This window comes from Mytilus edulis, chromosome 9 (genome assembly GCF_963676685.1).
Source record: "Mytilus edulis chromosome 9, xbMytEdul2.2, whole genome shotgun sequence".
Classification (NCBI taxonomy): Eukaryota; Metazoa; Mollusca; class Bivalvia; order Mytilida; family Mytilidae; genus Mytilus; species Mytilus edulis.
In genome coordinates this window covers 75,557,361-75,581,005 of record NC_092352.1, presented here as the reverse complement: position 1 = coordinate 75,581,005, position 23,645 = coordinate 75,557,361, and the positions used below count along the sequence as shown (strand labels likewise).

Sequence of the window (23,645 nt, the reverse complement as noted above, 5' to 3'; positions counted from 1 at the left end):
GTAAAAAGAAAACCCTATTTTCTTAAATTCGTGTATTACTTATCTAGTACATACATGTATATTCGAAAGGCCTTGCTATTTAATTTAAACAGGATGTTGCAATTTTGAATCAATGTTATTTAGAATTTAATACCTCTGGCCAGGTGTGATCTTATTTATGAGTTTGCCCCCAAGCAGAGGTTATACTTTATATTTCACCACTAATCAAAAAAACACTTTTATTTATTTATTTAATTTTATCCCTTTTTACATAAGCTATATATAATATTTTTTTTTATCCTAAATATAATCAGAGATATATTTCTTTTATAAGGTTAATTTTTTTTATAAATTTTGTTGGCTGTTGTTATATATATATTTAAGTTAAAAAGAAATTTATTTTAACAGTTTTTTGGTCTAGTATGGTTCAGACTGGTCGAGTATTGTTCAGACCTTTGGTTAAGTATGGTTTAGACTGGAAAAATAGGTCAAGTACATGTCGAGAATGGGTTAAGACTGTTTCAGACTGGTCGAGTAATAGTTCAGACTATTTTCAACGGCAAAGATAAGCGTCAAGTACGATTCAGTACAGTCAAGTATGGTTCAGACTGGGGTCGAGTAATGTCAAGTAAAAGTCAGACCAATTCAGACTGGTCGAGTAAAAATCAGTACAGTCGAGTACAGATATAGGCCATTTCAGACTTTAATGGTTTGTAGTGGTAGTTAAGATAATGACAGTAATAGATCTTTTGAAACATTATTGAATACTTCTGTTTTATTTTTTGCTTTAAAGTGTCTTTGCATACATCAAGTAAAAGATCAAATGTAAACACTTTAAAAAAGTAAATAAGATATTGGATCTGTTCCAAAACATGCAGTGTCATGTCACTTAAAGTCAAGTCAAACTGTTGCAAACATATTCAATTGATAGCTGATATATGTCTATGGTTAAAATGCCTTTTAATTCTGACACGGAACATGTACGTTAATAAAATTTCACCTTCAATCATGCTGAGAGAATAATTACATATTTTTATTTTGATAACATACGTGTTTTGATATGCCTGCCAAAAGTTGATGTAATCAAAGGGCTTCTTTTGAATAAATTTAGACCTTGCTGGACTATTTCTCCTATTCCATTTCTTAACTATTTAAATGCATGATAAATTATGAAAGAATTATGTTTTCGGCATGGAAAAATGGGGCATAGTAGAAGTCATCTTTGACACAAGTCTTTCTAAAGCAAACACCACTATCAACTAGCGATTGAGGAGGATGCAGACTTGCTATTGTCAGACTGCTGTGACACAGTTATACAATAGAGGTCAATAACATAAAGATCAGGTCAAAACAATATTCTAAAAATTAATTTTGTTTTCTTGATTGATACTCAATTTATAGATGGGATGCCAATTAAGGTTAATGTTCAGAGCCGTACTTCAAATTTAGCTATTTTGAAGATACATGCGATAAAAACTAAATCACTGATCTTTTGACCATATATTTAATACAAAAGTAAAATCCATAACTCACTTGAATCCTATGCTCTTTTCATGAAAATCGCGAAAATGTAGATGAAATGCTTAATATATCGGATGGTATCTTGAACTTTATGAAATTTGATTATCCGTTTGATATATATATTTTTTTGGTGACTTGAAATTATCATTTGACACATTACTATACACACTGGCTCAAAGCCTTTCAAAGAAAACAACTGAAAGTTTACCAAGTGTGTAACAAGTCAAGTATATGGCAGTTGTTTTCTATTCAAATAGATAGAGTTTGATTTTGTCAATTTTTATTGACTTATCCTATTTCAATTTACTTTGGAGTCCTGTAATTTACTAATACTTTTTGTAATGCAATTTAAAGGGTTTGAATGTACAATTGTCGAAAATTAAAAGACCACAACAAAAGATAAAGATATAATAATTCATCGAAAATGCATGATAAACCTTAAAATAAAACATCGGGACATATAAAATCCGATGTACGAAAATATGATACTTTTTATATCTACCTCTTTGATATTTTATGTCAACTATATACTGAGATAAAACTTTGTTGATTTACATATCATAGCGCAGAAACTGTCACGGAAAACACCTTTTATCTTTTAATACCAGTAACAAACACTTTTGAAAGAGGCGGACTAAATTATATAACATAACAATATAAAACGATTAAACCTTAATACTTACTTGTCTCTCAAAACAGTCCATAACTCTCCTCCAAGGCAAACTTCTAATAACATATACAAATACTTTCTGTCTTTGAAAGTCCTATACAACCTACAATTGAAATTAATATTAAGTCTTATGTTGAAATTGTTAAAAGAAAAGAAATAACCGCCTTTGTGATCTAATGGTTGCTCGCTTCGAGCGCGAACAATCGGGGTTTGGTCACCGGTCTTGTCAACCTGAACACTTTTACAGGTTGTACCTGTTCTTTCTCTGCTGTTCAAGAGAAAGGATTGGTCCGCTCATGGTCGAAGTAAATAGTTTTCAAAAAGTAAAATCACAAAAATACTGCTCCGAGGAAAATAAAAGTCCCTAATCACATGGCAAAACACATAAAAAACGGATGGACAACAACTGCCGTATTCCTGACTTGGTACAGGCATTTTCAAATGTAGAAAATGGTGGATTGAACTTGGTTTTTTAGCGCTAAACCTCTCACCTTGTACGACAGTCTCATCAAACTCCGTTATATTTACAACGATGCGTGAACTAAACAGACATAATAAATAAAATAGTCAAAATATGGTTACATTAAAGGTACCTGGATAATAATTTAGTACGTCAGACGCGCGTTTCGTCTTCATAAGACTCATCATTGACGGTCATATCAAAATAGTTATAAAGCCAATAATATGTCATGTTGAGTAAAATTTCTTACTATGGTTTTCATTAAGAACGATTAAATCTGACTGAATGTGAAGGTGTTGTTAAAACAGGGTATTTTTTTTTCTTTAATGCTTTGTAGCTTCGTTTTATATTTGTTTTGATTGGAGTGCCACTGCAGAGTCTTACATAGACACAGGGTATGTCTGACGTATGCCATTATTTACTTTGAATCCTACAAGTTCTAATTACGTTAAATATATCCATCCACCTTAATGTTAAATATATCCATCCACCTTAACTTTAATTATATCCATAAAGAGATCACTTCATTTTTATTGTTTTGACGGGTTAAGCATAACATACATATTACTTCAAAAAACTTACACCATAATTTATTTAATATAGCAGTATTTATAAAAGCTTCAATGATTCCGTCTATTTGTAGATCAAACCATGAGTTTTTGTCTTTATCATTAATTTTATGATAACATATGAAATTATTATGATTAGTCTATAATTTCTATTTATTGATGGTGATCACAACTTTTAAGAATAATAAAAAAAAATTCCTACGTCAAGGTTTTTATTTTTATCACAATTGTATTTTGGGCTTCCTATAATGTAAAAACCATGTCAATGATAGAAAAGTTCATGCGTCTTTTTATCAAATTATCTGTTTTGTCTATTAATCATACTTAATTTTGGAATCTTAGAAGCTATTTCAATTGTGCTGAACCATTCAAATATATAGATATATATAAAAAGCAAAAAAAAATGTTATAAAAAGTTAGTACGTTTGCCAACTTTACATCATTTGTAGCTGCTCTATTGCAAATATATGACATTTATTTTTTTCCATTGTAATCCATCAGTTTGTCATGAGAAAACTCTATCGCAGCTATAATTGAATATCTTTCACTGTATTGCATCTTTTATAACTTTTTAACAGTAGTGGGATCATAATAAATCAATGCATATTTGTTGGTGTGTATATGATGGAAGTTTTTAACGACCTTGACTAGCTATACAGCCCTCGCATGGTCGGCTGGTGTGTAGAACATGGCTTACTGATATTTGTATTTGATAAAGAGAAAAATTAAGGAACAGTTATCTTCTTTTGTATTGTGAAAAATAAAATAACAGAGATGAGAAAAGATTACTGCGTTATGTAATGTTTCACTAATGAATTGCTACACTTTGGTCGATACCACCAGTAATGGGTGTTAGTTGCATAAGTGTAAATAAAGTAATTGCTCTGTTGTCGGTATGAAAATAAATCATTACAAGCATTTTGAATAATTTTCAGCTGATGCATATTCCAATACCCAAAAAAAAAACTAAGGTTAATAAGTTTAACTTTTACGGCCATAATTTTTGAACCCCTTTTGTATTCATTATTAAACTACGAAAAACGCATAAAACGCTCCTGTTTCCGAATGTGACCTGCCGACTAAGACTTTTAAACGGATGTGTACTAATATGATCAACACGACGGATGCCATATGTGCCTACCCTTCCGGAGTATCTGAGATAACCCAAAGTTTATGATTGGGTTAGTGTTGCACAGTCCTTAGTTTTCTATATTGTGATTTGTGTACTTTTGTTTGTGTAGTGGTCGTTTTCTTTTTAAGTCATGGCGTTTTGAATGTAACTTTTGTATCCCTCGCCTCTCTTGACATTATTTTGATATTTTGAAATTGAAAACACCAGTATCTATTGGATATACTTACCTAACTATAAAATCTGTTCTCGATTCTGACATAATTTTCTTTTCATTCATGATATGTTCTTGTTGACGTGTTTCTACTATATGATGTTTCTTTAAAATTTTCAAGGCAAATGTTCTACTACTGTCATTGTTAACTTGAACCTAAAAAAAGAAACCAAAATATAATCTGTCATCAGATACATATTTACATCTATCAAAAAACCACAATAAAACTTTACATAGGAACCAAGTATTAGCAAAACTGCCGAACTCCAGGGTAATTTTAAAAAGGATAAAGTCCATACAACCAGACAAAATCAAACGCTTGACTATACCAACGAACGGGAAGAACGGAAAACAACTGTCAAGTTCATGACTTTATAAAGGCATTTACGAATAAAATAGTGGGTTGAACATATTGTATATATGATACAAATATAAACGCAGAAGGTGGAAATAGCACTTCCTTACATTTCGTTCATTAGATATGTATTTCAGAATTTACATATATTTTGAACACTCAAAACAAAACAATTGAAACATGTGAAAGCTAGTGATGTTTAATACGTAATCCGATGTTCAGAACAAATCTCAAATATCAAGGATAGAAGCAAAGACTGAAATGATATCATCTTCAATTGAATTTAACCTGGAATAAGTAAAAAGAAGAAGCTCATAATTTGTAGGTTTAACGCCAATGGACTCAAAAATCTAAATTCAAAGGCAAAACTTAGACACGAAAAAAGCGGTTATAAATTCCCAGAACTGCTTAACTCATAGATCTTTCTAGAACGTAACGCACAAACTACAGAACAGGTATTAAATAAAAGAAAAAGAAGAATACAAACGGTGTAACCCTCACTGAATATAATTATCAACAAATAGACAACATGTAATTTCCAACAAAAGAAAACCAAACAGGTTCAGCCATTGGCCAACCAAATGCACAATGCAAAATTGTTAAAGAATAAAGCATTACAAATTAACATGTGTATTCACTTGAAAGTATATGTACGTTAGATCTATATAAATATTGTACTCTATACAGCATGTCAGCTATCAATTTTAATAACAACAGTGTAATGAGACTGCCATGAACCCCTGTAAGCAGATATACCAAAGGGAAGGAGTGATAATGTAAAGTTTAATGAATGTTAAGTTCTAGCTAATTAACAGTTCTTGTCTTATCAGTGAACACAAACCAACCATACAGTCTTTGATGCTGAGATAAGACCAGACTGCACTTGATGAAGTACGTGTAGATTTGTTTCTGAACGATTAGGTTCAAAGTGGAGGTATACCCTTAGATACAAAGATAAAACATCAATTCAACAGAAAGTGCATAAACAAAGGTTACAAAGAAGTCAAGTACAACTGAAAGTTAAACAAATTATTATGGATACCAAAAGTTTAAGTTTGGTGCAATAAAAACTCTGGAATATGTAAAGATGTCATATTATACCCATATATTAAGGTATCAAATCAACAATAATAGCAAAGACAATTTTTGTAATTTTACACGGTGTTTCTGTGATAAAGAATCAACACATAAGACACAATGTTTTAGTTGCCACCGTATCTATCTGATTCGTTCAAAACACAGCCTGACACTCGGGTGGTATCAAGCTAATATCACAATTGAACAGAAATCGAATTGAAAAGGTTGGTTTTTGAACTTAGTATCAATGTAAACTCTATTTGACATTGAACTGTTCAATATCAGAACAATCTTTTAAAAAATATGCCAAATAATAACAGATAACATGTGATAAGCAATTGATTTGAAATGTACAAGACTTTTCTGTGAAGACATATTTCTCTTGGCAACAAGTAATACATTCTTGAATTTAATAGAACAAAAGAAAAACAAAACATTGTTTTGACATCTGGAAGGAATTTATGGAACAAATTCTCAATATATTTGTTTTATTTAATTGAAAGCAACTGCAAAAAACATTGATTTAATATACTAATTGCACCTAGCACGGATAATGAGATGATTTTTTTCTCTTGGAATCTCCAGTTTGTACTGTAAACCTACTTTTTTAAAACTTTGTTCTAATTGGATATTTAAAGTACCACAAGTATACAAAAGGATCAGTGAAATCATTTTGTTTTGGTAGTAAGAGACTAGGAAAACAAAAGATTATTTTCGACTATAGTCATATATAAATAGGTAAAAGACATACAAAGTTCTGACAAATCAGTCTACATTTGAACAAAACTGAGTTGACCAATTTAAGAAACAATAGAGTACAGTGGAGTAAGTACAAACATCTATACAAAAGATTTTTCAATAAAACTACTCGTCTATGTTACGCTTACCAGTTCAACTCTTCCAAAGCCACCAACACCCAGTGTTGCAACTATACTGAGATCGCTTAATTTCAACTTTGTAAACTCGGCATCAAATCTGAAATATTACACAGAAAATATTTTATGATGGGTACTGTGGCAAGAGTTATAGAACAAATTTTCAAGTAAATATCTTAATTAGCCGAAAGTTAAGTGTTAGACATGTTTAGTGTTTTCGAATGCTGTAAAACTATGTAAAAAACAAACAACTGACATACAACCATAGAGGTTTGATTGTTATGTTTTTATTAAGGATCATAAAATATAATGACATCAAATACGTCACTGCATTTAATAAACAATATTAGTTTACTTACGAGGTGTGCTCTTCGTCATCTTCGTATACTTTCTTAAGGACATCGAAGTCGCTTATTAATTGACAATAAGACCTACAAAGGAGATAACAAATATTATTATGGTATACCAATACAGCCTTTGTAAGAGTGCTGAGAGGGAACAAATTAAACACTGCTGCTGACAACATATTTTTTTTTAAATGACTACAATAATACAGATGGAAAACCGTCACTTTATTATACGTTTTTTAAAAGGAGTTACTTTAAAAGAGTACCCAACACTCAAAATTAAATACATTTGGCTCGTTTAATATTCTCCAAAAAAAGTCTTTGACCTATTGACAAAAGAAGAAGATTTGAACCACACAATTTACATGAATAATTTCATCAGATATAAATCAGCTTGACAAACACTTATTTTGATCGTTTAAAAGTTTACTCATAATTTGTTATTAAAACTGTGTGCTGATCTTAAAAGGGTTAACCCTGTTAGGTATTAAGCACCCCCTAAACATTTACTGTATTACTTCTTCGAAAACTAAAAGCTGAGATCAATGTGCCTGAAATGAAACTAGGAGCTTATGAATATATTCCTATTATCTGATTTCAGACCTTCAACGTGAACACTCAAGCTTTGATTTGCAGAATAAAAGTGCACACAACCTGGAATAAGTATAGTTAAAGCATTGACAGAATCACTACAAAAGTTTAACTAAGATATTCACCATGGAACATGCTAATGTGCAACGTTATTGAACTGCACTTTTTAACAACCATAACGAACCAAATAAAATATCCAAAACATGTTTATTTCGAACATGAAACATGGAGTTTAATTGCTCATTGGAGATTAGAAACCATTAAAGCACCACACCACCACAGTAGTAAAATGGTTTTATCTCTCCTTTTAATTTCTACGAAGAGGTACAAAACTCTTAATTCGTATGCAATGAAACACAGTTAATCTAAAATCCGTGAAATTAAACATGTTCAAAAGATATGCTATTCCACTGTGACTGACTATCTATGTTTTGAATTAAAATTGTTAACATCTTCATATCATTACTTTGCAGAGTAAGACAAGCTGTGGTGGAATCATCTTAGAATGTTTATATAACGCATATGGCGTTTGTGCTTATCATAGTTAAAAACTAAAAAGAAAGCAAAACTCCTGCCTCCGTTCTCTTCACGTGCATCTTTTAAGTAAATTATCTTCTTTGTTTTGAAATATTGATGAGTTCCAGAATAAGTAAAGACATCGTCTTTTTCGTTTATAAATATTCTCTTTTAAAATGCTTTATGCATAATCTAAATTTACGACAATAAAATTGGTTAAGCTACAGACAACGACCGCTAATTACTGCCATAATCATTTCCATATAAAATAAATATCTTAAATTGCTTTCTGGAAGTTCCAATTTTAAGACAATATCACTAGTTTAGCAACCTCAGAAAACCATCGCTTATTATCGTCGTAAGCGAAAACGATCGCTTATTATCGTCATAATTACATCAATTTAAAATGAATATTAGTTATTATTATCTGACAATTAACAATTAATAGGATACTTACTCTCTGTCTATGACTAGACATTCCACACCGGCGGGATCTGCGACAACCACATTGGCAGTTCGTATATCCTCACTGTAAAAAAAAGAACAATGTTTAGACAAGAATAGAATTTGAGTCTAAAGTTTAATTTGTCGTGTATTTCAAATTTATTTTTTATAAATATGGTTTAAAGTTTAATGAAAACGGTGACGATTATACTTTCTATCAATGACTTGACTGAACAAGCACGATTCAAAGGATTTGAAATAAATAGGATTGGGGACTTGAGGTACATGTTTAAGGAATAATGATCTTCGTTCATTCCATTAGGTTATACAATCTAACGTTTCGTTTTATCAGTTTTTGTAGACTTCCTCTTTCTGAAATTTACCTCAAAAATCGATAATTTTTTTCTAGTTTTTTATAAACGTGCTTGTTAGTTTTATATCCTCGTCAAACTCTATATTACAACAAATAAACTGTTTGAAGTCACTTCGTGTACATCAGTTTGCACAACCAATCAGTGCAACAACAAAAAACTGGGATTTTGAACACAAATGCAAAAAATATCACAACACTCAGATACGTTCAGATAATAAAAACTTGTTTTTGTTTGTTTCTATTAGATTCATAACATATTACATGGACAACTTCATAAGAGGTTTATGTACAGACATAATACAACTTTAAGAAAGATAAGCTTTTTGAGTGCAGGTGACATTAGAGCACAACAGCACCAGTTTAGTAGCGCGCTTCAAAGTAAATCACCATCAAAAACCATGTAGATAATCATCTTATATGAGTAAGCTTTTATTGTTGTCTTATTTTTCTGTTTTGTTGTTTTCTAATGAGATTGGTTTGTAGATGATTGCAGTTGTCACTAGAGGTGAGATGCATTATGCGAGCTATCATGATAAATTACGTTGTGAGCCAATAGTTATTGTTCATTAATTTTGCACTTAATTATCATAGTATATTTTTTATGCACCTAATTTCAACTACCAATTGTACTTTAATATGGTGTGATACAAGAAAACCATGCAGAATTCTTATCTCACATATGCAACAAATGACCGATTAACTTTTTAATTTTTATTTTGCATGTAACACATCCTTTCTTTACATTCAACTTTATCTACCAGTAAATTCTCCAGAATGTACTTTAATAACCCTTTCCGTTAGCAATGACTTTTTTAGATGGGAAGGAGGTTATGTCAAAGAGTGTCAATTGTGCTACTGACTTTTAAACTGGAGATTTGTTTTCAATGCATTCACTTAAAGAGTCATATTCTCATATTAATCACAAATGATATATAAATGAGACAAAGCCACTGTTGATATATTGTTTGTACGAGTAAGTTTTTTGTACGTTAACGTACATGTATTTCCAACGTTCAGTTACGAGATGGTACATTGAACGTATGTTAAACAACCACCCTTTCTCTACTAGATGTTACAATTGGGGAATAATTCAGCTACTTACAGTTCTTTTATTGTTCGAATTCATCTCTTTAATAGTACAAACACGCAGATTTGTTATATTCTGCGATTATCAATAGAACTCAGAGAAAGTGTGATATTAATTAAGTGCATGACATATCGCCTCATTATTTTGTTTACATCGTAAACTAGATACTTTTTTCTTCAACAAAGTGATAAGAAACATATAGAATAATAAGATAAAACCTCGATGTAAACAAACGTTTTATCTTCACACATAATAAAAGGATTACCACATGTTAAAAGCCATTTTGTTTTAAATATATTAATTTGAAATATTTTCTTAGCTATAATGAGATCAATTCGCTTTCTAAGAAGAATCATTTGTCAAATATGTTTTAAACACCTATATTTCATTTCAAACGAAAATAAAAAGTTTGTTGAATGAATTTTTGCAGGAAATTTGTGTTAATGTACATTCTGAAGGTTTGCTCGACACTTTTAACTTTTAAAACTAAAAACATATTCTATCAATTTGTCTAACAAACTAGTGCTGACTTTCTTAAACAGATATACATTTAAAACACATTCACTTTTTACAAAATTAGTAAAGCAATTTAAATATATACATATTGGTGAAATACTATGCATTTCACATTATCGTCACCCATTAGAATACCTGCCTGTAGTTGGAATTAGTACAAACATGATGGAAACTATTTTCATATAACATATACACGAAAAGATCCATCACAGTATCGATAAAAGAGGGACGAAAGATACCAAAGGGACAGTGAAACTCATAAATATAAGATAATATAGCACTGTAAAAATCAAAGAACAGCAACTGAATATCATTCATATCAATCTAACCCTAAACTCGTGATAAATATACCAAACATATTTCGCGAGAAAAAGACACTTTAACAAGTTGCGACGAATTTGGAATTCCATAAATTGTAGATGTACAAGTTCAAACAAAAACTGGTGCATCTTTCCATCACGGTTTTAGAAGATATATGATTTACGACTGCTACATATATATGGCATATTTTCTAATAAAAAAGAGAATTAATGTCATCTGTCTGCTAATTAACAATTTCAGACATCTAATCAAGCTTTAATTATCTTACTTAAATAGATTCTAAAGCAAGAGTACATTTTTCAGTCATTGCATCTGCTGTTAATTTGTAACGACTATAACTATATCTGTGTTAACAATATCTTCAATTGATGGAAAGTATTATTGAATTATTTTGTAAGAAATGTAAAGATCTAACGTTAGTTACATAACTGTAAACATCAATTAACACTGGCCTAGTTCGAACGAACTTTAATGAAACTCTTCTGCAGTAACTGTAACTGTCGATTACGCTGGCATGCACAGTTCATTCCTGTAACGTGTTAGGTTCTTCGCCGGATTGTCAACGGAAAGGGGATTTATATATATAAAAGAGGGACGAAAGATACCAGAGGGACAGTCAAACTCATAGATCGATAATAAACAGACAACGCCACGACTAAAAATAAAAAGACAAATAGACAAATAATAGTACAGAAGACACAGCAAAGAAAAGTAAAGACTAAGCAACACGAACAAACCCACCAAAAACTGGGGGGTGATAGTCTTTCATTTGTTCCCTAAAAGACTTATCATTAAATAAAGGCATCAGTAGTATACATGTGTTAAAGGTCACACATCGACAACTAGAGGTAAACAAGACAATAACAATCAAAACCAAGGCAAATGGACAACAGGAACACTGATGTGAACAACAAGAAACCCCTAACATACATAGAAATGAACTATTTGATAACAACTGCCATATTGCTGACTTGATACAGGACATTTTAAGAAGAAAATGGTGGGATGAAATATTGGTCTAGAAATTAATTTATTGGTTGTTGTGGTCTCCTCATTTTCTTATATCAATGAAAGGATTGGAAAGAGGGTTTATATTACTGAGACTGTAACCCAACTATACAAATAATCAAAAGATATCAAACATACAAACAATGTATCATATCATGGCAGTCAAGAGTTTCGTCATGAAAACCTTATTAACGCAAATCTGTCAACGGGGGAGTAGTAGTCTTAGATCCCTCATGAGTTATGTAATTGTTTTAAATAACTGACAATGTTAAATCAATCCACTCATTACATCACAGTCATAACGTAACATTGACTCAGTATCCAATACACTCTCATTAAATGTAGGAGAGAATGCATGTTCTTTACATTCTAGTGTGCATGTTCAAAAGGCTAATGTCAGCACAAAGGACAATAAAACAGTTATTTTTGGTAAAGGGATTAAGTACATGTAAGAAACAATGTGATTGATAAGAAGCACATGGGATATACATGTAACCATAATAAAAAAAGACAATGAGCAAGTACTCATTTCAATCTATACATAACTGCTATAGACTTAAGTTCTAGGTTAGAACAGTAAATGTTACAGATTGCATCAAAATGTTAACAGATATACACATTATTTACATTGTCATTTACGGCAAAGAAGAAGATGTATGTTTCATATATTCAATAAGACAGCATGTTAAGAGATAATTTTATGAATTAAAACGTTGGGACTTCCATTTGTTACGATTCTTTTTGACTTCATTAACCTTGCATCTATTGATATATGAGTCGTTGGTGGTTTTGTTTGTACAAGAACGAAATGAAAAAAATCACCTACTTTGTTAAACCTTAAGCCTCTTAATATATAAAACAAATAATTTCATGAATTATAACTACGTTGTTTTTCTCGTATATTTATTGTGATGTATATCTCAGGGTGTATACCTTAGTTTATAAGTAATTTGGCCAAATCGAAAAGCAGTAAAGTTTAACATTTTAAATTTCTATGAAGATAATAAAAGCAATTCCGTTTATTTTTTAGCATCCAAGATAATCACAAGTTGTAATTTGATCAATTTTGCATTTCATGCCATCGATATGTAAGTACTTTCGCATCTAATGAAAAACTACTAACATAAAACCGCAGCTAAATTGTTTTTCGTTGTTATCATTAAAACATATCACAACACTGCCAAACATATTAATATATATATAAAAGAAAGTAAATTGCTGATAAGTGTAGTACTTCATACGTCAATAATAAAAAAGTAAGCAATTTGCGTCTTTAGTTTTGCAATTTTTAGAGTCAATATTTTGCACTTACAAAAAGATTTTGTATTCCACTAAAGGCACAATACAAGAATTTACAACTCCTGTAGTAATCCTGATACAATAAATATCTGTTGTATTGTCCACACAACGAGTTAGGTCTTAGTTTAATGTAAAAGAAAAAAAACACTTAGTCCTGTCGACGTCAAGCAGAATGCAAAGATTGGTGAACACTAAGGTTGGTGTATGATGGAATATCACCAATGCTTCTGTATGTTGGTCGATTTCCAAGGAAAAGGTATCTTTGGACATCACAAAAATTACGTATGTTGGTATATCACCAAGGATTGTGTTTTTATGGACATAACCAAGGATGATGGTGGTAGCATATAACAAGAATAATGAGACGTGGGATATTCAAATCCGAACATAATAAAAGAGGGGCGAAAGGTACCAGAGGGACAGTCAAATTCATACATCAAAAAATAGACTGACAACGCCATGGCTAAAAATGAAAAGCACAAACAGATAAATAACAGTATACAAGAACAGATGATATTGCCCATTTATTAGTTATGAGAGCAAACAATTATCCTTCTAATCCGTAATCCAGACTAGATAGTAACTCGAAAGTGAGGCAATGTCAGATTCAAGCACTTTTTCTTCTTTTTTATTAAATTGTATTAATCAGCTCTTTTCCTGTCTCGACAGTTTTAAAATTACTCGTTAGGAAAGTACTTTAAAATGCACGATTAGTTCCACATGTTTTCTCATTATTACAATATGGCCTTGATATACACTTGTGATATATTACTTCTCATCAATGCCTCTTGAAAAACAATTAGACAGAGGTAGATCATTAGTCTGAAGGTAGAGGAGACCCCTTTAATCTGATAGACCATTACACGATTTTGATTAGAGATTACAAAGGGTGTAATATATGCCTTACTTTGAATTCACATTTTTGCATAATTATCTTAAAATTTATCGATTAGGAAATTTTTTTCTGATTTTCTTCTTTCAATATCGTTTTGTATCCCTTATCTTTGAAACTCATTTTACCCCACAACCAATTTTTCACAGTACAAAAGTTACCAACATATACTGAAAACAAACTGTTTGGAAAATATTTCCTATTTTTAAATAATTTGAATTGTTCAAATGTCTTACAATCTTTCTCTGTAAAGTTAGTTTATAAAAGACTGAGGTATGGCATTATAGATAATACCAATTTGAAATTATTTGTCAAAATCAACCGGTGAATTGAATCGAAGACATCCTACATCAGGGCACATGCTATATCGACACATCTTTCAAAATCGTATTGTATTCGGACGTGCATAAAGTGCATGCTATAATGTGCAATAATCATCAATTATATTGCAGAAAATCTAAGGAACTCCATGTTCAAATGAGTATTAAAATACATGTTAAGTAACTCAACGAATTTAGGGAGGTAGATCTTTGATAGATAGTCTCTCTTAATACGTATCATAATGTTTTAGACAAGAGGGAGTTAAAAGCTTTACAAATTATAAATAAGACTAACAATTAAAGAAGAGTTGACTGTAAACTGAACATGTAATCAAATTGCTATTTAAATAAGCAGTTGTTAAACCGTTAATGCTTCGCTGTTCGATTCTGTGATAATATTAGCAGAATATGAATCTACCGACAGATGGTCTTGCGTTGTGATATTATTGCATGAAATATGTTTATTATGACAATTTGAATAAAAGGTTTAGAGGTGAAGGTTGGGTAAGCTATTTATACCAAATCATATTTATTTCTAACCTCACAAAAATGACTCACTTGAAGAGAACACTTAATATACATTTATCTCTATCAGCAATAAATTATCAGTTCGATTGGTAATCTATTTTCAACCGACAGTCAAACATCTACACAGTTTCTTTTATCAAACTTCTATTTATTGAACCGTTCAAAAACGAATAAGATTCACAAGGTTAACATGTTTAATGCTGTTTCTTAACTCTCAGTACAATTATCTATATATTGGTTGGATGTTGTCTTCGCAGAACAAAGAGTAAACAAACAATACGCGCTTTAAAAACGTTTTATGATGATGTTGTTTAAATTGTATTTGTATGTATCTTTGACCTTGAATTGTGTTTTTCTCAATCGATTTATGAATTTCGAACAGCGGTATATAGTTATCAAAGGTACCAGGATTATAATTTAGTACGCCAGACGCGCGTTTCGTCTATATAAGACTCATCAGTGACGCTCATATCAAAATATTTATAAAGCCAAACAAGTACAAAGTTGAAGAGCATTGAGGATCCAAAATTCCAAAAAGTTGTGCCAAATACGGCTAAGGTAATCTATGCCTGGGATAAGAAAATCCTTAGTTTTTCGAAAAAAATCAAACTTTTGTAAACGGGAAATTTATAAAAATGACCACATTTTTGATATTCATGTCAACACCGAAGTGTTGACTACTGGGCTGGTGATACCCTCGGGGACGAAACGTCCACCAGCAGTGGCATCGACCCAGTGGTGTAAATAGTTATCAAAGGTACCAGGATTATAATTTAGTACGCCAGACGCGTATAATACTATTACTTTTATTTGACCCTCATCTTATGTGTGAAATTTGAGCTACTACAATTGCTCTTGACGAGGTTTTATTGTAAAAATAACTAATAGTACAAAACAGGCTAAAATCCCGCTGCAAATTTTTGCACCTGTCCTCAGTCAGGAATCTGATGTACAGTAGTTGTCGTTTGTTTATGTAATTTATACGTGTTTTTCGTTTCTCGTTTTTTATATAGATTAGACCGTTGGTTTTCCCGTTTGAATGGTTTTACACTAGTAATTTTGAGGCCCTTTATAGCTTGTTGTTCGGTGTGAGCCAAGGCTCCGTGTTGAAGTCCGTACATTGACCTATAATGGTTTACTTTTATAAATTGTTATTTGGATGAAGAGTTGTCTCATTGGCACTCACACCACATCTTTCTATATCTAAAACTCTTGTAAAAGTAATGGTGATGTGTGGCGAGCGACAAGCCATTTCCAGAGACTTGAAATAACATTGATATTTTCAATGTTTTAATATCTTATTCAACTGAATTAAAGAATTCAATTTTTTGCTTATATAAAATAAACTCATTTCAGGACTACAGATTCCCTCTACGTATCAGTAGAAATTAAAAACATCGGAAGACCACAACAGGTTGTATATCTTGAAATAATCAGCTTTGAAAGAGATTTTGCATGTTTCATGGTATATTTCATTTCATTGAATCAAAAATTGGTGGCTTCTAACAAGTTTTCTTGTGATTTATTAAAGACATTTTTAACGGTCTAATTATAAATGTACAATATTTAAGTTCTCTAATGTAATTAAGCGTTTAATATCTGCAATCAAATTATTTCAAAAGATACTAAAACCTAGAAAATATCTTTTATATACATCGTTCAATAACTTAAATTAAATACAAACAACACCATAAAGATTAATATGACTAAGGTAATCTATGCCTGGGATAAGAAAATCCTTAGTTTTTCGAAAAAATTCAAACTTTTGTAAACGGGAAATTTATAAAAATGACCACATTTTTGATATTCATGTCAACACCGAAGTGTTGACTACTGGGCTGGTGATACCCTCGGGGACGAAACGTCCACCAGCAGTGGCATCGACCCAGTGGTGTAAATAGTTATCAAAGGTACCAGGATTATAATTTAGTACGCCAGACGCGTATACTACTATTACTTTTATTTGACCCTCATCTTATGTGTGAAATTTGAGCTACTACAATTGCTCTTGACGAGGTTTTATTGTAAAAATAACTAATAGTACAAAACAGGCTAAAATCCCGCTGCAAATTTTTGCACCTGTCCTCAGTCAGGAATCTGATGTACAGTAGTTATCGTTTGTTTATGTAATTTATACGTGTTTTTCGTTTCTCGTTTTTTATATAGATTAGACCGTTGGTTTTCCCGTTTGAATGGTTTTACACTAGTAATTTTGAGGCCCTTTATAGCTTGTTGTTCGGTGTGAGCCAAGGCTCCGTGTTGAAGTCCGTACATTGACCTATAATGATTTACTTTTATAAATTGTTATTTGGATGAAGAGTTGTCTCACTGACACTCACACCACATCTTTCTATATCTAAAACTCTTGTAAAAGTAATGGTGATGTGTGGCGAGCGACAAGCCATTTCCAGAGACTTGAAATAACATTGATATTTTCAATGTTTTAATATCTTATTCAACTGAATTAAAGAATTCAATTTTTTGCTTATATAAAATAAACTCATTTCAGGACTACAGATTCCCTCTACGTATCAGTAGAAATTAAAAACATCGGAAGACCACAACAGGTTGTATATCTTGAAATAATCAGCTTTGAAAGAGATTTTGCATGTTTCATGGTATATTTCATTTCATTGAATCAAAAATTGGTGGCTTCTAACAAGTTTTCTTGTGATTTATTAAAGACATTTTTAACGGTCTAATTATAAATGTACAATATTTAAGTTCTCTAATGTAATTAAGCGTTTAATATCTGCAATCAAATTATTTCAAAAGATACTAAAACCTAGAAAATATCTTTTATATACATCGTTCAATAACTTAAATTAAATACAAACAACACCATAAAGATTAATATGAAAGCATGATCAATCTACAAGCGCTTTATCTTAGCTTTTTAATGCACTGATAAAAGTGAAAGTATCCCTTAAAATTAGCAAAGAAACCACATTACGTCTTGATCCAAGTCTCAGAAGTGAAACTTGTAAGATGCATGTATTATAATATTGCTTTCATCTTGAATTTATGTGTATTTACAAAGAAGTTTATTTTAGAATATATATTTGATATAAATATATAAATTATATATTTCTAAAACTTGTAATCTTATTATCATACAAAAAGGAATAAACTTGATGTGTTTTTGATGTAAAATACACAGAAAGAATCAATTTTCATTTTGTTTTGATCATGATAAATGAATACAAGGCCTATACAGTTTGGTGCTCTATTATCTTTAAAACTGAAAGTGATGTATGTTCTAAATTGAACTGCACTAGGTGAATGGTGTACTCATGATTTAAAATATATTTTCAAAAAGTCATATTTTGAACCTCATGTTTTGTTGCTGAAAACTTTGCTGATTGTATTGAAAGAAAAGCGAAAAAAAAATAAAGAATGTTCCTATCATCGCCTAGCACTTTCAATCACTGGAAATAACCCTGCATGTAATGAGGGACAAAACAGTCATAGATACCATATATTTTGTAACCCAGACGCGGACTTTGTTTAATGAAAAGTTAAAAAGCCAAGTAAAGTACAAACTGAAGGTATCACTGTAGTTATAAGATAGTATTTGTCTCAAGGTATAAAATTAAGTATTAACCCCATAAAGCAGATACAAATCAAGACAAACAGTGCAAAAACTGAGGGTGCCTATGTATCATCCCTCAAATAGCTACAGTAGCTTAAAAATGATTCAATTTCTTAATGGACATTTAACTCGAAGCTTTGATGACCATTTAACCACAGTACTATCTAAAAGCAGCCTTACCATACCTTCTCCATAAAGTTGTTATGTCATAATTTAAATTTTATTTAAAGTAAAACATTTTAAAATAGTTATACTTTTTTGGTATGGAAATACAAGACTTTTTTAATGAGACGTGTTTTAACATTCATATCTTACATACGGTTAGTATATTTCTGTTTACCTCAATTTGATGATTTGACCTTTTCAAGGTATAACATTTAAGCCTGGAATGAGATCTGGCATATAATTCATTTTTCTTGTATGTTTCGTATTGTTGTTTACAGTACATGATGATGAAATAGATAATTTTTAGATGTATCCATTAAAAAAAATAAGAATGATACGATGTCAGATGGTATATCTTTATATTATCAATTCAACTAATAATAACTTACCTTTGTAATGCCTTTTCCCCAAAGAAGTCTCCTTTTTGAAGAAGGCGAATTACTTGCTCTTCACCAGACTTGGAATTTCTTTTTGTTACTTTTACCTATTCAATTATACAGACCAAAACTATTCATATTTTAAATACAGTAATGGACAATGATAACCTTATTATGTTCTTCGTTTCATTAGTGGTTATTTTTTTAAATAATATTCACTAGTCAGTTTATGTGCATATAATACAAAATTATACATTTATTTTGTAATAGTGGGTTGATGTCATCACTAGAAGACTGGAATAATATGGCAGTTCTATAATATTTTAGACAATACTTGATTAACGCGTATCTTTTATTCGAAATATACCATATCATCTCGTTGTGTATGTTTTCGTGAGCTGCTTTTTAAAATTTATAAAGTACATCAAATAAATGTCGGTCTTCTCATTTGTATTATGATATTTTGAAAATCGTTCACGTTCTACTTTAAGTGCAGTATATGTTTATGTTTTTTGTTTTTGTTTACTCGTGTTTACATGATACATATTTGATATTGTCTCATGTTTCACCAACCCATAATTGTTTCATTGTATTACAGTTTGTTTTTAAAATCGAAGTTTACATTCTAAATTTCTAAATGCAGATGATATGAGTCATAGTATGAACTCTACCCAGACAACATACATCTTGGTTTACAATCTAATTACTCGATAAAGTAATCAGTTTAATCATGACCACTTGCAGATTGAATGCTCATCTTTATCTGATATTGAAGACTTCTAATTAACTTAAACTTGTTTGAAATCAGTTTCGGCTGAATGTTATAGAAATATATTGTGTTACGTTCTGATTGCAAAATCTCTAAAGTCTAAAGAGGAAAAACTTATCTCAGTGTTAGCTGAATGTTATAGAAATATATTTTGTTACGTTTTGATTGCAGAATCTCTAAAGTCAAAGAGCAAAGACTTATCTCAGTGTTAGCTGAATGTTATAGAAATATATTGTGTTACGTTCTGATTGCAAAGTCTCTTAAGTCTAAATAGGAAAGACTTATCTCAGTGTTAGCTGAATGTTATAGAAATAAATTTGTTACGTTCTGATTGCAAAGTCTCTTAAGTCTAAATAGGAAAGACTTATCTCAGTGTTAGCTGAATGTTATAGAAATATATTTTGTTACGTTCTGATTGCAGAATCTCTAAAGTCAAAGAGTAAAGACTTATCTCAGTGTTAGCTGAATGTTATAGAAATATATTGTGTTACGTTCTGATTGCAAAGTCTCTTAAGTCTAAATAGGAAAGACTTATCTCAGTGTTAGCTGAATGTTATAGAAATATATTTTGTTACGTTCTGATTGCAAAGTCTCTTAAGTCTAAATAGGAAAGACTTATCTCAGTGTTAGCTGAATGTTATAGAAATATATTTTGTTACGTTCTGATTGCAAAGTCTCTTAAGTCTAAATAGGAAAGACTTATCTCAGTGTTAGCTGAATGTTATAGAAATATATTTTGTTACGTTCTGATTGCAAAGTCTCTAAAGTCTAAATAGGAAAGACTTATCTCAGTGTTAGCTGAATGTTATAGAAATATATTTTGTTACGTTCTGATTGCAAAGTCTCTTAAGTCTAAATAGGAAAGACTTATCTCAGTGTTAGCTGAATGTTATAGAAATATATTGTGTTACGTTCTGATTGCAAAGTCTCTTAAGTCTAAATAGGAACGAATTATCTCAGTGTTAGCTGAATGTTATAGAAATATATTTTGTTACGTTCTGATTGCAAAGTCTCTTAAGTCTAAATAGGAAAGACTTATCTCAGTGTTAGCTGAATGTTATAGAAATATATTTTGTTACGTTCTGATTGCAAAGTCTCTTAAGTCTAAATAGGAAAGACTTATCTCAGTGTTAGCTGAATGTTATAGAAATATATTTTGTTACGTTCTGATTGCAAAGTCTCTTAAGTCTAAATAGGAAAGACTTATCTCAGTGTTAGCTGAATGTTATAGAAATATATTTTATTACGTTCTGATTGCAAAGTCTCTTAAGTCTAAATAGGAAAGACTTATCTCAGTGTTAGCTGAATGTTATAGAAATAAATTGTGTTACGTTCTGATTGCAGAATCTCTAAAGTCAAAGAGAAAAGACTTATCTCAGTGTTAGCTTAATGTTATAGAAATATATTTTGTTACGTTCTGATTGCAAAGTCTCTTTTAAAAGTCTAAATAGGAAAGACTTATCTCAGTGTTAGCTGAATATTAGAGAAATATATTGTGTTACGTTCTGATTGCAGAATCTCTAAAGTCTAAATAGGAAAGACTTATCTCAGTGTTAGCTGAATGTTATAGAAATATATTTTGTTACGTTCTGATTGCAGAATCTCTAAAGTCTAAATAGGAAAGACTTATCTCAGTGTTAGCTGAATGTTATAGAAATATATTGTGTTACGTTCTGATTGCAGAATCTCTAAAGTCTAAATAGGAAAGACTTATGTCAGTGTTAGCTGAATGTTATAGAAATATATTGTGTTACGTTCTGATTGCAGAATCTCTAAAGTCTAAATAGGAAAGACTTATCTCAGTGTTAGCTGAATGTTATAGAAATATATTGTGTTACGTTCTGATTGCAGAATCTCTAAAGTCTAAATAGGAAAGACTTATCTCAGTGTTAGCTGAATGTTATAGAAATATATTGTGTTACGTTCTGATTGCAAAGTCTCTTAAGTCTAAATAGGAAAGACTTATGTCAGTTTTAGCTGAATGTTATAGAAATATATTGTGTTACGTTCTGATTGCAAAATCTTTTAAGTCTAAATAGGAAAGACTTATGTCAGTTTCAGCTGAATGTTATAGAAATATATTGTGTTACGTTCTGATTGCAAAATCTTTTAAGTCTAAAGAGGAAAGACTTAACTCGGTTTCATTCCTAACAAAATCAAATGTACGAACCGATAAACAATCTTGTGAATACCAATTTCTTAGTGTTTACTGGTGAAGTTCAAAACCTGAATGAACAGGGAAATAAGCGAACAATGGAATGCGAACTAGTGAACAGCAAAAGAAAGAAATATGTCTGAGAGTATTTAAAAAAAATATCGTATGACACAGATTTCAAATCTCATGGCAATATCAATTTTTCATCCAATACGTAGCTTTATAAATGTATCTGCTGAAGGTTATGGATAACGCAAAATGCATTTTTAAAATTACATATTGCTTAGTGGTACAAGTCGATAATGGGAAGATTAATTACAAGAAAGATTTGAAACACACGTGGAAAAGCTCTATGCATAAACATTAATTGGAAAAAACAAAGTGAAAAATTAATTACCGATAACTTAAATGTATTTCTCTTAATTTCAAAGAGCTACTCACCTTTCCCTTTGCTATGATAAAGAATGTATCCCCTCTAGCACCTTGCCTAATGATGTATTCACCATTGTTGAAATGTGTCTGAAATATAATGAAAACATAATGTATAATGAAGAAAAATGACATCTGATTTCTAAAATAAAGTAATGCAACTCTATTATAGCATTGTACGTACTAATACTAACACAGTTCCTGAAATCAGCCTTGATGATAATGGAAGATACTTGATTAAAAAAGATAAATTGGTTGACTTTGTAAAATAGAGAATTCTAGTCTTTCAATTATTCAGCGCTTCCTCTTAAATGCATTCTATAGATTAAAAAAAATCAACCTAAATTCATTATTTGAATATGCATGACGATTTCTGAAACATATATTTCTTACTATTGACATACAAACACTATTTTTACATTTATTTCTTCTTCCCAAAAATATATGGTTCTCGTTCATACAGGGTTAGAGATAAATAATAATATAATTGATTGGTTGTTGATTGTTTAATGCACAGTAGCAAATATAGTCCTTAACATTGAACCTAAGCCAATATTTGAATTAAAATGATTTTTAAAAAGAAAAAAACATTAAAATAAGTAATAAAATAGGATGAAGTAGAACTCGATCTTCGTTTTTTTTGTAGTTTTGCCATAAAATTTCAAGCAGCGATTTAGTAAAATGTAGTACTTGTGTTTTCAGACTTAACATAATGTTTGTAATTGGAGCATCTTTCAAACGTCCATTATCATTCACTTAAAATTGATGTCAAGGTCAAATGTTTCCTCTAATTATCAGGTGTTTCATGTAGGATCAATCTAATCAAACAAATCAATCGTACAAGGTATAGACAGATGCGAGGTTAGTTTAGAGGATTTATTTTGCTTTTGTTGACTTTATCAATAAACAATCGATTTCAAGCTTATTCCGAGTGATATAAATAGTACTAATATTGCTTTCTTGTATAAACATCGATATAGTTCAAAGTATTATAAAACTTTGTGCGATATACTTTACCACATGAAAGTAGAATCTGGTGATAATTCCTAACTAATGGATTTCAGTAT

General features: G+C 30.7%; 1 protein-coding gene across 3 annotated transcripts in view; it reads right to left on the bottom strand.

Moving 5' to 3' along the window:
• The window catches only part of LOC139489028 (cGMP-dependent protein kinase 1-like), a 110,535-nt gene that overhangs the window by 7,936 nt on the left and 78,954 nt on the right, over positions 1–23,645 (bottom strand). For all 3 annotated transcript variants that reach the window (XM_071275079.1, XM_071275080.1, XM_071275081.1), the window contains exons 6-12: positions 22,591–22,668; positions 19,238–19,332; positions 8,761–8,832; positions 7,209–7,280; positions 6,862–6,949; positions 4,559–4,698; positions 2,184–2,273 (exon numbers count right to left, since the gene is read on the bottom strand). In XM_071275079.1, the coding sequence (XP_071131180.1) occupies positions 2,184–2,273; positions 4,559–4,698; positions 6,862–6,949; positions 7,209–7,280; positions 8,761–8,832; positions 19,238–19,332; positions 22,591–22,668 (635 nt within the window). The remainder of the gene's footprint in view (positions 1–2,183; positions 2,274–4,558; positions 4,699–6,861; positions 6,950–7,208; positions 7,281–8,760; positions 8,833–19,237; positions 19,333–22,590; positions 22,669–23,645) is intronic.